General features: G+C 48.3%; 1 protein-coding gene across 2 annotated transcripts in view; it reads right to left on the bottom strand.

Moving 5' to 3' along the window:
* ttyh3a (tweety family member 3a) overlaps positions 1–14,113 on the bottom strand; it is a 65,694-nt gene that overhangs the window by 30,138 nt on the left and 21,443 nt on the right. For both annotated transcript variants that reach the window (XM_066690222.1, XM_066690221.1), the window contains exons 3-4: positions 3,985–4,096; positions 2,965–3,185 (exon numbers count right to left, since the gene is read on the bottom strand). In XM_066690222.1, the coding sequence (XP_066546319.1) occupies positions 2,965–3,185; positions 3,985–4,096 (333 nt within the window). The remainder of the gene's footprint in view (positions 1–2,964; positions 3,186–3,984; positions 4,097–14,113) is intronic.

The following is a 14,113-nucleotide window of genomic DNA, read 5'->3' as shown; positions in this document are numbered from 1 at the left end:
AAACGCACACACACCAGTATATACAACTGCATACACAAACCAGTACACCCCCACCCCCCACACACGTGTTGTAACATCAACACATCACATGAAGATCAGAAAGAAAGCCAAACAGGTTTTAAAAAGGCCGTGCCCTGTGGTTCATTATACTCCCGCTGCCTGCTGTCAGGAGAATCGTTTAACTACAAAATGTGTCGTATATTCCCCCACTGATAACTGCAGCCAAATAAGGGGACTACTGGCCCTTCATTGGGACATGGCGAGAAGGTACCAATTGGACCTGGGCCCAGACGCCCTGCTGGGCTGTGTCACATGATGGAGCCCAGGGATTCGGGCACTTTTCCCACTAATCCCCCTTCTCACTAAACAGGGAATTCTGTGTTTTCAACCCTTCGGCAAACCCGACCGGCTTCAGTCTTCGTTTCTTTTATTTATTTGCTATTTTTTGTTAGAAAAAACACAGGGTAGGTCAGCTGTTCAGTCAGTCGAGATCTGTGGCTTCAACACTCGCTTTCCCTCTTCTATCTGGCTTCTGCTCCCACCCTCCCATTTACCGTCCTGGTTTCGAACGCGTGGATCTGTATCGCCTCTGAGTGGACGTTGATTGATCGGCACTGAATCCCGTGCGATTCACACCGCGGCACCAAACAAGCGACGGCCGACAGAGCCACTGACAAAGATGACAAACACTTCAATATGAATTGTTTTCGTCGCCTGCACTCTTAACTGTGGTATATATACATTCACACACATACTTACAGTGAGGGAAAAAAGTATTTGATCCCCTGCTGATTTTGTACGTTTGCCCACTGACAAAGAAATGATCAGTCTATAATTTTAATGGTAGGTGTATTTTAACAGTGAGAGACAGAATAACAACAAAAAAATCCAGAAAAATGCATTTCAAAAAAGTTATACATTGATTTGCATGTTAATGAGGGAAATAAGTATTTGACCACTTCGACTTAGTACTTGGTGGCAAAACCCTTGTTGGCAATCACAGAGGTCAGACGTTTCTTGTAGTTGGCCACCAGGTTTGCACACATCTCAGGAGGGATTTTGTCCCACTCCTCTTTGCAGATCCTCTCCAAGTCCTTAAGGTTTCGAGGCTGACGTTTGGCAACTCGAACCTTCAGGTCCATCCACAGATTCTCTATGGGATTAAGGTCTGGAGACTGGCTAGGCCACTCCAGGACCTTAATGTGCTTCTTCTTGAGCCACTCCTTTGTTGCCTTGGCTGTGTGTTTTGGGTCATTGTCATGCTGGAATACCCATCCACGACCCATTTTCAATGCCCTGGCTGAGGGAAGGAGGTTCTCACCCAAGATTTGACGGTACATGGCCCCGTCCATCGTCCCTTTGATGCGGTGCAGTTGTCCTGTCCCCTTAGCAGAAAAACACCCCCAAAGCATAATGTTTCCACCTCCATGTTGGACGGTGGGGATGGTGTTCTTGGGGTCATTCCTCCTCCTCCAAACACGGCGAGTCAAGTTGATGCCAAAGAGCTCGATTTTGGTCTCATCTGACCACAACACTTTCACCCAGTTCTCCTCTGAATCAGTCAGATGTTCATTGGCAAACTTCAGACGGGCCTGTACATGTGCTTTCTTGAGCAGGGGGCCTTGCGGGCGCTGCAGGGTTTCAGTCCTTCACGGCATAGTGTGTTACCAATTGTTTTCTTGGTGACTATGGTCCCAGCTGCCTTGAGATCATTAACAAGATCCTCCCGTGTAGTTCTGGGCTGATTCCTCACCGTTCTCATGATCATTGAAACTCCACAAGGTGAGATCTTGCATGGAGCCCCAGACCGAGGGAGACTGACAGTTATTTTGTGTTTCTTCCATTTGCGAATAATCGCACCAACTGTTGTCATCTTCTCACCAAGCTGCTTGGCGATGGTCTTGTAGCCCATTCCAGCCTTGTGTAGGTCTACAATCTTGTCCCTGACATCCTTGGACAGCTCTTTGGTCTTGGCCGTCTTTGTTGTTATTCTGTCTCTCACTGTTAAAATACACCTACCATTAAAATTATAGACTGATCATTTCTTTGTCAGTGGGCAAACGTACAAAATCAGCAGGGGATCAAATACTTTTTTCCCCTCAATGTAAATACAGCAATAGAAAATAACACTCAGTCCAGAGCAGCCCGTGGGTACAGCACAGAAGAGCTGCCATATTTCACTGTGCCGTCAAAGCGACAGAATGAACCTGACTGAGAGAAAGAGCCTTTTTACACCCAATTAACGTATTAACACGAAACCTTTACAGATGCCATGCAAACTGTCCTATTGTTATTGGCACTGCCTCTGACTGTCCGTCTCCGCAGATCGCTAATTAAATACATTGAACTGTTATCCACGTTTGAAGAACTGTTTTTATAATACCACTCGAAAATAATTTCAAATGAACACAGAGCTGCAGAGACGTGGCCCCCCATGCCTTCGCATAAGCAAGAGGACAAGATCACACGAGATAATTTATACAGCTCCCAAATGAGACGCCTTCAAAGACAAGATTTTTTTCTTGTTGCTCATAGAAAGCACGATGGTGTAGCCGTCTGTGTTCAGCCTGCAGAAATTCGACCTCACATAAAAGAGCCAGCGAGGAGATTTCAGAGTCTCAACCCCGCAGAAACTCAACGCGAATGTCATTGTCATACAGGAAGTCACCGACGGTGGATGGGTTTTGACCAGTGTGATGGATAGGCCAACGCCTGTGGTTTTGGCAAAGCTCTCTCATGGTACTATGCAAAAATCTATCAATCAATCAATCAATCATGAGCCACCTGGCCATGTTTTTAGGAAACGCCTGACCCCACGTGTTGCGGGGAGATGTGCCCGCTCTATGAAGGTCCTTCCTCACTCATGGACCCTTCAAGGTGTGTTAGAGAACCTATGGCATGGTGACTCTACAGGACCGAGGTCTGGGTCTGACCACCGAGGGGGACACGGGGAGGGCCTCTCACCTGTACCAGTCGTAGAGCTCCGTCCGCACCGCCAGCTCCTCCAGGGACACGTCGCTATTGCCCCAGAACGGGATTTCCACCATCTGCCGCACCAGCTCATCCAGCTGGCCCTGCAGCTTCTGCACGATGGACAGGTAGTCGGTGTGCTTGGCGTACTGCTTCTCCAGCTGCTGCAGGCCCTCCTCCACCGTCTGGTTCAGGGAGGTGGTGCTCTCGGTCACCTGCGTGCCGGGGCAGAGGGAGAGAGTGAGAGTGAGAGAGAGAGAGAGTGTGAGTGGAGAGACCGTGTGTGTGAGAGAGAGAGACATTCACACACAATACAGTATTCAGTCTTGCTCCTATCGGACAGAGAGTCCTGCGAGATTGTGACTCATCTCAGTGCCGCTACACACAACAATGCAGGGATTGTGCGGGAGTGTTTCTGGGCTCTGCTGTTGTCAGGCTGAAATGTTTCAAACGTTCCCCATTCCTCTGGAGCTTCCCTGTCGGGCGGCCGGGTGGTTTTTCTCCCCACAATAACGCATAACAACGCCAATGTAGTTTCAAACCACGGAGCTGCTGTGTTGGCTGATGTTAAAAAAGGTCAAAGTCTGAAGCTAAACTACATTTACGCCAGTTTCCTCAGAACAATAATAGAGACCAAAGAAGAACGGGAAGTTTAGGTTTACAAACGTGTTCCCTTTTATTCATTTTAGTTTGTTTTTGGGGACCTTGTACTGAGGCATGTGTTGATGAATCTCACAAGCGAAATAAAGAAAAAAGAAACCCACTTGCAAAGCCAAATGAATATTCATCTTGGCGCAAAAAAGAAAATGTTTCAAGCTGTGCAGAGCCTGTCTAAAAATACCAATCCAGCACACACCCACAGCAAATCAGAGGGATGAGTTTCAGTGCAGAGGGAGGGGGAGGCGCAGAGGATGCGTCCAAGTGTCTTTGCTTAAACGACAACCCCCCCCCACCCCACACACATATTTTTCCCAGGAGCCTCCAGGAGTCCTCTCAAACGAGCCCCCAGCTTACCAGCTTCTGCACCCCGGCCACGGTGCGGTTGGCATGCCGCAGGGAGTAAGTGAGCCGGTGGATGCCGTCGCTGGTCTCACCGTTCCCATAGAAACCCACCGCGATGCCGGCGCTGAAAGACAACAAAGCACAGACAGAGAGAGAGAGAAAAGAGGGGTTAGTGCCGGGGGGAGGAGGAGGAGGAGAGGGGAGAGTTAACCCTGACTGCGCCCGGCACAGCGTGGCTCCTTCCCAGCTCCACAAAAACACAGACGCAACAGGCTGTCTGGCGGCCTAGGAAACTGGGTGACGGAGCGCTGGCAGCTAAAAAAGCACAACCATTAAGTACACGACCACAAAATTAAACAAAACAAACGCCAGAGGTCACGGCCGTTCGGGGAGTTCAACAATGGCATCCCACTGACCAGGGGGGGAAGCGATACTGCAGCCCTGGAGAGGCAGAGGAACCGAAACTCTAATCTAAAACAATAAACACGGGCCCCCAGCTGTGCGGCCCCGTCGCCCAGCGTAGCCCCGTGTCTCTGAATACAAATACACTGAATATTAATACAAGATACATTATAAAGCAATTTTTATAATGTCCGTTTCATGGAGGGTTCAGACTTCATTCTTTTGTCTTTAAAAATATAAAAAAACACTTTAGTATAACTTTATAACATTTATTTCCATCAAGAAATCCTGTGTTGATATACAGTAGACAGACCAAGTGTCCAAATACTGTGCGAAGCTAACAAACCAAGGGGAGACCTTTGACCCTTCAACTGTCTCTATTACCTCACCAGCAGATGTCATCGTGGTGCAATCGGACTGTTAGACTCACTGACCCTTTATCAACTTGCACACACAGGTCTGTAGGTACTTGTCCCAATCCTTTCACAAAGATGCACAATATTGTAAAGGCAATTGAGATAACAAACCAGACAGGGCTGACTCAGTCGGGCTTTTCGATATTTGTGACATCTTTCCAGTGTCCGATGCAGAAATTTAAATCAAAGCACCAGTACTCTGTGTCTTTCCATTTATCACACAACTTAAATTAAGCAGAAGAGACCTCAAGGATGCCCAGCGTGTGAAACACATCCTCACTCCGGGTCACAGCGCTGCAGACTGTGCCGCGACGGACAATAGCAGGGAACTTGTACTGCAAATCTCTGATCGAAGGATCTGCGCTCCGGTGACAAGCCACCGCCCGAGGGATGTAAGTCACACCCTGCCTGTGTTTCCAGCTACTGTGCCACGACAATGTGAGAAGAGCAAGGATTATGCAAAGACAAAAACCATACATAGCTATCGCTTGAGGGCATAGCACCACAATCGTGACAGGCAGCTTGCTAGTGAGTGCAGGAGTACAGCGGGGCATTTGTCAGGGGAAGTTGTCTAGTACGAGGTGGAAGAGTCCCCAAAGGGTGCAGGAGCCCAAATTATATTAATCCAGCCACAGGCCGACAGGAAAACACACCGCGCTTAGTTGAACAGTAATCCGAGCTGAGCCCCTGCAAAGTAGCTTTGGTTTCTCGGTCTTGAGCGGTGGACGTTTTTTCGAAGCCAGCCCCCCCCAACGCAGGCGTATACCGCGGTCGCGAGGGTGCCCGAGTCGCTGATAAACTACTAAAAACACCTCCTAGCAACGAAAGTCTGACATTCGCATTTTCCTCCTCACGATATGGATAAGCTTTGTTTATGATATTTTGGTATTTATATAAAACAAATGAGAACGATTCTAGTTTGTTTAATCAAAGCTTTCCTTATAAGAAAATGGTGCTTGGATCCATTGCTTTACCACCGGGATCAGTACTGCGCTGTGGGGGAGACAAACAAACACTTATTTTTTTTACCCATAATTCTTTAGAGAGCAAAATCTAAAGTACCACTTCATTCGCTGGGTCTCCTGCGCCCAGCCCCCCCCTGTTCTACAGCCACCACTGCGGCGTCTACTCGTCACGTGCTGTGGGATATTACACAGTGGAGGAAGGACATTTTCTGCACTTATATTATTCATATCTCCTCCTGCATTACATCTGAACCGTTTCCATGGTAACCTTTCTAGGGCAAAGTTGAACCTCCCCCCCCCCTCGCTCTCTCTTTTCAAAAGAACCGAACCGACACACACATATATACACTATATATATATATATATATATAAATAAAAGACAACTGGGGAGAAGGCCGCACTGCTGTGAAGACGACGGACACGGAGAGGTTACTGAAATGGAGGCTGACAAAGGAGCCGCATTATCGACGTGGGGAGAGCGTTTCTCGGTGGAGAAAGACCGTCGCAGGCGTGTGGCTGAACAGATGCAGCTGTGGTTGGCTCTGTGTCTGCTCTGTACGGGACAAACCAGCAGCTGTTGACTGGGGTGGAGGCTGTTTGAACTAGAAACATACCAGGTAAAAACAGCTGCGAAACTCGCCTGGTGCTGTGGCTCTCTCCTCTCAAGGGGACAGATACATTCGCCATCAATCAACCAAGACTGACTGACAGGCAGGTCTGACCTTCGGTCCCCCGACCCTGGCAGGGCAGAGGCTTTGGGGGGACAGCTGACAGGAGCAGACGAGCCCGGCGCAAACCAGCTCTGAACATCAACGCTCTGAGGGGGACTGTGTTTGTGGAGACATTCGCTCAGGAGCACAGCAGGCGACACAGACACGGCACAGCCAGTAGCTGAAAAAAAAAAAAAAAACTCTACGCCATCCACAGCCCTGCCGTCTCCTCCTGCTGTGTCGGGGTTTGCTTCTGCACCACTTCCCGGCCACTGCCCAGCCACCCCAGGGAGGGCAACCACCTCTGCCTCAAGGCAACTCAAATGAGCAGCCGAGGATGTTGACCTGAATCAGTAGCGATACTAACGCCCCCCCCCCACGTGCGATCTAAACCGGGCCTACTTAGCAAGAGACTCGGTTCAAGAAAAGCGATATCTGCATCCCTGCTTGCGCCCCCTCCCAACTCAGGCCAAGATCAGATTAAGATAATGAGGATTTATTTACCAGCCAACCAGCACAGCTCTACACAGGGGGCTAATAGAGTTAATTCCACCAGAACCGCCCTCCCCCCACCACACCCCCAGCTGGGTCACATATTTACTATCCTGAGGGAGACAAACACACCCCTCACTCTAGACCGAGGGGCAAAAACAAGTGAGCCGAAGAAATACGCAACTTGCGAACGTGTGTGATGTTAAATATACTCCATTTATTTCAGCTGTTCATTGGGACAGATAAAATAAAAATAATGATGTAATAAAAACTTCAAAGAACACCAGCGCCTTCACTTTCTTCACCCTGATAGATGCATGTTCACTTCAATATGGCATGCTCTTGGGGGGGCTCTGTAAACGCCCTGCCCTTGATGGAAATGCAGCGCTGGCGTCGGAGACTTTCAATTACACAACGCCCCATAAACAACAGGCAGGTGCCGCGTGTTTTCTCTGAATAATTGATGCTCTGCTACCGAGAGCGAGTGCTGAAAGCCCGGGCCGTCCCAGATGCCCCAGCAGCCCGTAGAAGGAAGTCACGCAACGCTCTTCTGTTGCTACTGCTTCTGACACTTCTCCTCCTCCTCCTCCTCATCTCAGCTGCTGCCGTCTATTCTCCCACCGATCGCTCCGTCGCTCTTGGCTCCGTCTCCCATCCAGCTCTGGCTCCACGCATTGGATTCTCTCTGGCCTCACGACTGCACTGACCTCCTCCTCTCTCCCTCCTCCTCCTCCCCCGAGCTACGACTCATCCGCGCTCCTGTGAGTCGCGTCTCTGTCGATACACCCGCTCTCCCCCGTCCTTCTGCCAGCGCCACGCTTTCATCTGTGCCCCCCCGCAGCTCTGCCAGCGATGCTGAAACTGCTCATTAGGCCGGGGTGAGCCATCCTGGCATTGGGATGACAAACCACCTGCGGTTTGTTTATTTTTAGTCTGAAGGGTGTCGATCCTGTCAGGCCAACTATGAACATCCTTACAGAATAATGAAGTAATAAACAAACTTCACCTACTGCGTCGTGATAAACTATCCCCTAAAACAACTGGACAACCGATGCCTTTAAACTCAAAAGCTTAACGACAGGAGACAGACATTTCATTACAATCAAACGCATACCTAAATACATAAACCCAGCTGAATTTCCTCACAAGCACAGATGGTTTAATTGACATCTATGCTGTTCAACTACACTTAAAGGCAGGTTATTTACTAATTCAGCACCTGAGAAAAGGTCCAGAATACGGCCTGAACGAGTCATGCCCCTAAGCCCACTTTTATATGTCCATTGATATCGTGCTCGCTCTCAGACACGAACCCGAGACACTGTTAAAATGTCACTTAAATGTTTTACAGCATCCTGTCCCTGCGTCCGACTGCTGGGGTCCGCGCACCCCTCGGGCTCGACGGCTTGTTTTTGTTCATCACCCCCCCTCCTCTGGGGAGTTATTTCACACAGACTAATGCCACGGTCAAATGAAAACTACGAAAAAAACTAAACAAAAATCGAAACAGTGTTTACGGGCTGCTATGTTTCATCTCCCTCCTTAGGAATTTAAGGAGGCATCACAAGTGGTAGTCTCTTTCGATACATATATATATATATTTATTTTTTTTCCCCCCTTTTTGTGGATATCCATACTGGGCACTGTATTCCCACTGTAGGTGAAGAGAAATTGTGAGGATCAGATTTTAAACCGGTTGTGGGAAGACTACACTCCTCCTTGAGTCCGACGCTCACATGGTGTTCCTCCCAGACGTCTTCCTCCAAGCCCCGGCTAAACTACAGTTCATTTCTCGGTTCCCCAGATACTTGTGTACCAGAGGGAAGGGGTGGCAGTTGGAGGGGTGGGGGTGGGGACTGGTCTCAGATCTGATCCCCTGCTGTGTCGGTGCATATAAAGGCAGCGTAACTACGGGGGCTCGAAGGACGGGGAAAAACAACATGAGGAGATCCAAAAGTTCGCTGGCAGGGGGTGGGGAGGTGTGAGGACCCCCAGCCCAAGCTGCCACTTAAAAACCTCACAAGAGCGAGCCAGTCACCCGTGCCGTTGCTCTTTGTGAGTGCCAACAAGCAAACTGCTGGGTTGACGTGTTTTGTTTAGTTTATTCACTGGGATTCTTACATGTCACACAAGCCGCCCATATTGACTGAGGAGCTGATATTTAATGGGAAAATTGGGCGTCCAAATGTAAACATATTCTATCGATTTAACCAATGGAGAATTGTAATGGTAGCAACCACTGATCAATTCTATTAATATATTGTTTTAGTCTATATGTTACAGAAACCCAGGGAACCACAGACAATAAATAATGTACAGTGAAACCACACCTTTAAAAATATCAGCATTGATTTTATTTAAGCTTTGAAAAGGCTCTTGTTAACCGACTTCCATTCACTGTAAAAACCTTCCATCGGTTACAGCTAATTAAACCAATTACCCTTAAACACTCTCACAATTACCTGCCCCACAACACACAAGGCTTCCTCTGATGAATCGACAACCGAGAGTCCATTCGTCAAATGCCTGCGTACAGTAAGGAGCACTTACAGCAAACGGTCGCATGAAACACATAAAAAAATAATAATAAGATTTATACGTTAAACAATCAACCACAGTGAATATTCTTAGCAGGGAACTCAGATTTCAAGCCTGCAAAATCCTGCAACAGCAGGTTTAATGTGCAAGGCAGTAACCCGAGTCTCCGGGCCCAGAACGGATCCGGTCAGACAGAAGGAGAGGCTGCCAAGAAAGGGTCCATCGACCCGAGAAGGTAAAGTCTCAGATACAGGAGACCGGAATTAACCCGAGAGCAGCGATCGATTGGCACCAGGTATCAGGACTGTGGCTCTGCGCAGCTCGGCCCGGGAGATGATTTCATCTTCCTACTTCCTGCACGTGTGAATTTCATGGGGGTCAACCGATCCCATTTCTCAGCCCATGGCAGCGCCCGATTACCCCCACAAAGCCTCCCTGCCGAACTCATAGACCTTCTGCGTTCTGACTTCAACACCTGTAAAAACGACACAGGCAGGGCAGAAATAGATCATTGTACAGACCTCTGCGTGTAACATGCATGTTAGGCCGGGTTCCTCAGTATTAAACCCAGCACAGTCTAAGTGGCTCGCTTACCACCGCTAAAACGAGAGCCAAGTGGTTTGGAAACGTCCATAAATCTAGAGACCACGGGCTGCAGAAACGAGCCGAGCTCCTCTTGATTACAGCGAGCGTTCGAGTCTGACATCACCCATGCAGGAATGTGAAAAGGGGGCATCTCGATCACGCCGAAGCGCGAGTAATTCGGTCACGGCTCAGTGAGCGGACGACCTTGATTCGAGAGCTGACGCTCTGCCCCTCGGCAGCGACAGCGAGGCTCTCTACGAGAGAATCCGCAGGAATGCTGCTACGCAGCCCGGCGGGGGTCAGACTCCAGGCACAACACAAAGATGTCAGCTTCCTGAACTGGCCAGTTAACCCCACCTGACCCGAATGCAGTGCTATTGTATTCCAGCCCGGGGGTCACATTATACCTCCCTGACTTGCTGTAGCTGTCGATAACACAGTTGTGTAGCTGGACGGTGCCTTGGCATGAGGTCAGAAGTCCTCTCCAGCTTCGAGACCAAGGAACAGGTATACATTTCAGATCCCATAACCTCCAGCAGCCGCTGTTCAGTCTTCCCCTCCCAGCAGAATCTGGCTTGGCCTTCGTCTGACCACAAACCAAATGGAAATATAATGATATAATACACATCAGACACAGACCACCCCAAACGACATCCATCCCAACACAGAGCTCGAACATTAACAGGACATTAACTGCTAACATGATCCCTAACCGGGAGTCGCAGGAAACAGAATAAAGACTGAGGGCCATTTGTCTGAGTTACAATTGGTGGTGTGGGGTTGGGAACAGATACTGGAGAATGTCCTGGATGTATGACCTTTGACCTGGTGCAATGCAGTCCAGCGGGGGCAGGAAACCCTCGCGGGAATGTTGGCAGAAATAAAATGAGCCCTAAAGCTCAAGCCTCCTGTAAAGGAACAACTCCCCCCCGACACAAAAAAACATCCTTTTTCTCATTTCAAAACTGTCAGAGAAAGAAAAGGTTCAATCTTCAAATTCACTTTATTATTAAAAAGTGATTTGTAACTCTTTCCACTTCATGAACGGTTGGCTTCTCGCACGTCACTCCTGAAGAACATCTGCAGCTGAAGCTCAGTCTTCTGCGCCCATCAGTCACTGTCTTGTCACTGTATTAGCTCCCGTGTAAACAGAGGGACACAAAGGCCCATATGGCCGGGCTTATCCCCCATGCCCTTGAATGGCCTCATCATTAAGAAGAGAAGAATATTACACTTCTGGGACATGGGGTTAAACTGGCACGGGAGAGAATTAAACCCGATTAAAATAAGGCACACTCCTAATGAAGGCCGTGCGGTCAATGGGAGACCTCCATTGCGTGGCCGTGACTGGCGAGAGCATGAAGTTGCGTCACGCAGAGTCACGCCCCCAGCCGGTTGGCGCATCAACTCCAGTGCCGTGTCGCTCTCGGTGGAGATGGTGTTTTGAGCAACGTGAGTGAGTCAGCCGGCACAGCGGGACACGGGCGCCGTGTACGAGGGAGATAACTCACAGCGGAAGGGTGAATTCAGTTTTCCCAAATCGTTTGCCATGCTGGTAAATTCTGCCATACATTTCTCTCTTGCCAATCAATGAAGCAAACCACGCCTCTCTGATGCAATTGGAGGGGCTTTAGCGTGGGTTCAGGACCACTCTGGGGCCTTATAAAATATGCATAAGCTGGGATTGCAATGTTTATCCAAAGAGGCGATCCTGTTTGCAAGTAATAACAGCACATAATTAAACCCCTTATCGTTCTTGGAGTCAATATTTACCTTTGAGGCCGAGCTGCTCAAGGTGCACGCCCAGTTACTAGGGAATGATGCACAATTGTTAGAGAAAAACAGATAAACAGCAATCCAGTCATAGAGGGAGTAGGATTGTGGCATAAGAAACTGATAAGCGTGTGCATGTCTGTGAATCGATATTCTCTTTGCTCAGAAAGGAAAGGACATGGTCACTGAAATAATAGGTTTCAGGTGAACATTTCAAAATGTTCAGCAGTATGTTTTTTTGTCCGTTTATTTATTCTTAATGATTGGTTGAATTGAATATCATTCCCTATTTCCATGTGTTGAGTATTTATTTTCACTCATTAACAGAAAGGCTATAATACCAAAACATTTAATTGGGTCTAAAATGCGTCTGTGATCTCCAGGGAAAAAACAACCCAGTGAGATGAAAACACTTCTTCTGGGGGGGATGGGGGACGGACAAAGAAACATCTGTCAAGTCTTTTCCCAAAGGATTAAATTTTTTCTAGTATTTACTCTAGGATGCTACGTGAATAAATAAACTAAAAAGCAATACGAACCGTCTGATTATGATGTGCATAAATAACACATTTCCCCTTTCCTGATGCAAAACCCCACAGACCTCAGAGGACCGAGCGCCACACAAACTGGTAATCTGTGTCACTGCGACGGTATTATGATTATTGCGTAACTTTCAGGCGGTACAGCTGTTTTTCCACTGGAATTATGCTGACGACCCGTATCTCACCGGAATACGCTACGAGCTCTTGGCCACAAATCAGCTGGGGTCAAACGGCCTGGGATATTGTGAAGAGGATTAAAGGACGTCGGCGAGTTTTCCTCCCTTCTGTGTAAATTTCAACATATATAAAAACATCACAGTTTAATCCTTACATCTGTGAAACACAAATATTGGTTCTATTCTATTTTCTTCAGCCTGTATTAAACAGCAGCTTCACCACAGATCTCCTCCCTGGGATCTGAACACCCCGCAGTGTCCCTGGAAAGTCAGGGCCTGTCAGCGTTGCGGGACATCGACAGGAAACAGCCCTTGAGCGCGGCTGCCGATAACTGCCCCATCACACAGTAGGAAGTGTGGGGGTCTGCACAGCCACCAGGACCGGAGAGGATAAGAGCTTCCGATCGAGGTTGTTGTTGCTTATTCAGTAGCGGGATACAATTTCTTTCCATGCAGAATGATTCATCCCCTGAGAGGCAAGGGCATCTTTTCCTATCCTTTAGTTAAGTCCCCCCATCGGAAGCTCTCTCGTGTGACTGACTTAATTATCTCTTTGTCATGATCGAGTTAAACGCCCAATCAGTGTGAAATCTGCTGGGGCCGAAACGTCCGATTCCCGGCTTCACATCACCTGAGTGGCACCTTCACATCTGTACAAAAAATGTGTATTGTGTTTCAGACAGTGGCTGTGAAAGAGAGACATTGTTGAGGGCTGAGAGGTTTATTTTTAACACCTTCCTCTTTGCATCCTTCAATGAAGCAAGTGCCTAACTGAATGATTGATATTTAAATCACAAACCACACACATGGATGGGTAGGCATTGCAAACAAGACTAATTCAAAGCCTGTGTGTGTGTGACAGCCTGATGGGCTTTTTCCCCAAATGCCACAATGAAATCAATGCCATCAGTTTAGCCCAGCCATCTGGTGCGGCTCCCAGTACTGACGAATCCCTGGCCTGTTTTCTTCCTCATTGCGTTTGCATCCCCCCCCAACCCCGTGTTCCCCAGTTACAATGTAAAACACCGCAAATGAATTTGCGGATCTGTGAGCTCATGTTCCTTCAAGGCACGGCCTGCTCTTCATCAGTCAACTTTACGAGTCTCCACTGCCTGTCAGTGGATTCCACAAACAAGCCAATGTGGGCCGAGCGGCGTGGCTCTTGATTACAGTCCGTCATGACACGACCTCATTGGGCAAAATGGTTGCTCAATAATATCAACGACGGGCCGCAGAACATCCCCCTGGGTCCACCTTACAAACATTTAACTCGCACTACGATAGTCTCCTGTGTGGCGTTCTATACCCCTGACAAAAACATGCAATCCTTTTTAATTAGCGATACCGTGTACTACATATAAAAACAACAACAAAATCATTTCCGATATCCCTGGCAATTTAAACTCCTGGCACAATCAGCTTCCGCACAGCAGTGTTCGAGCAGCAAGTCGAGAGCTGCTACTGAAACGCAGAGACCCAAGACAGAGACCCACACAGCCTCCTGCCGCTGTCTGGTCAGAGAGATAAGGGAAATAACTCGGC

This window comes from Amia ocellicauda, chromosome 17 (assembly GCF_036373705.1).
Source record: "Amia ocellicauda isolate fAmiCal2 chromosome 17, fAmiCal2.hap1, whole genome shotgun sequence".
In the NCBI taxonomy this organism is placed as follows: Eukaryota; Metazoa; Chordata; class Actinopteri; order Amiiformes; family Amiidae; genus Amia; species Amia ocellicauda.
The sequence above is the reverse complement of the archived record's forward strand: the minus strand, read 5'-3'. Positions and strand labels throughout refer to the sequence as shown.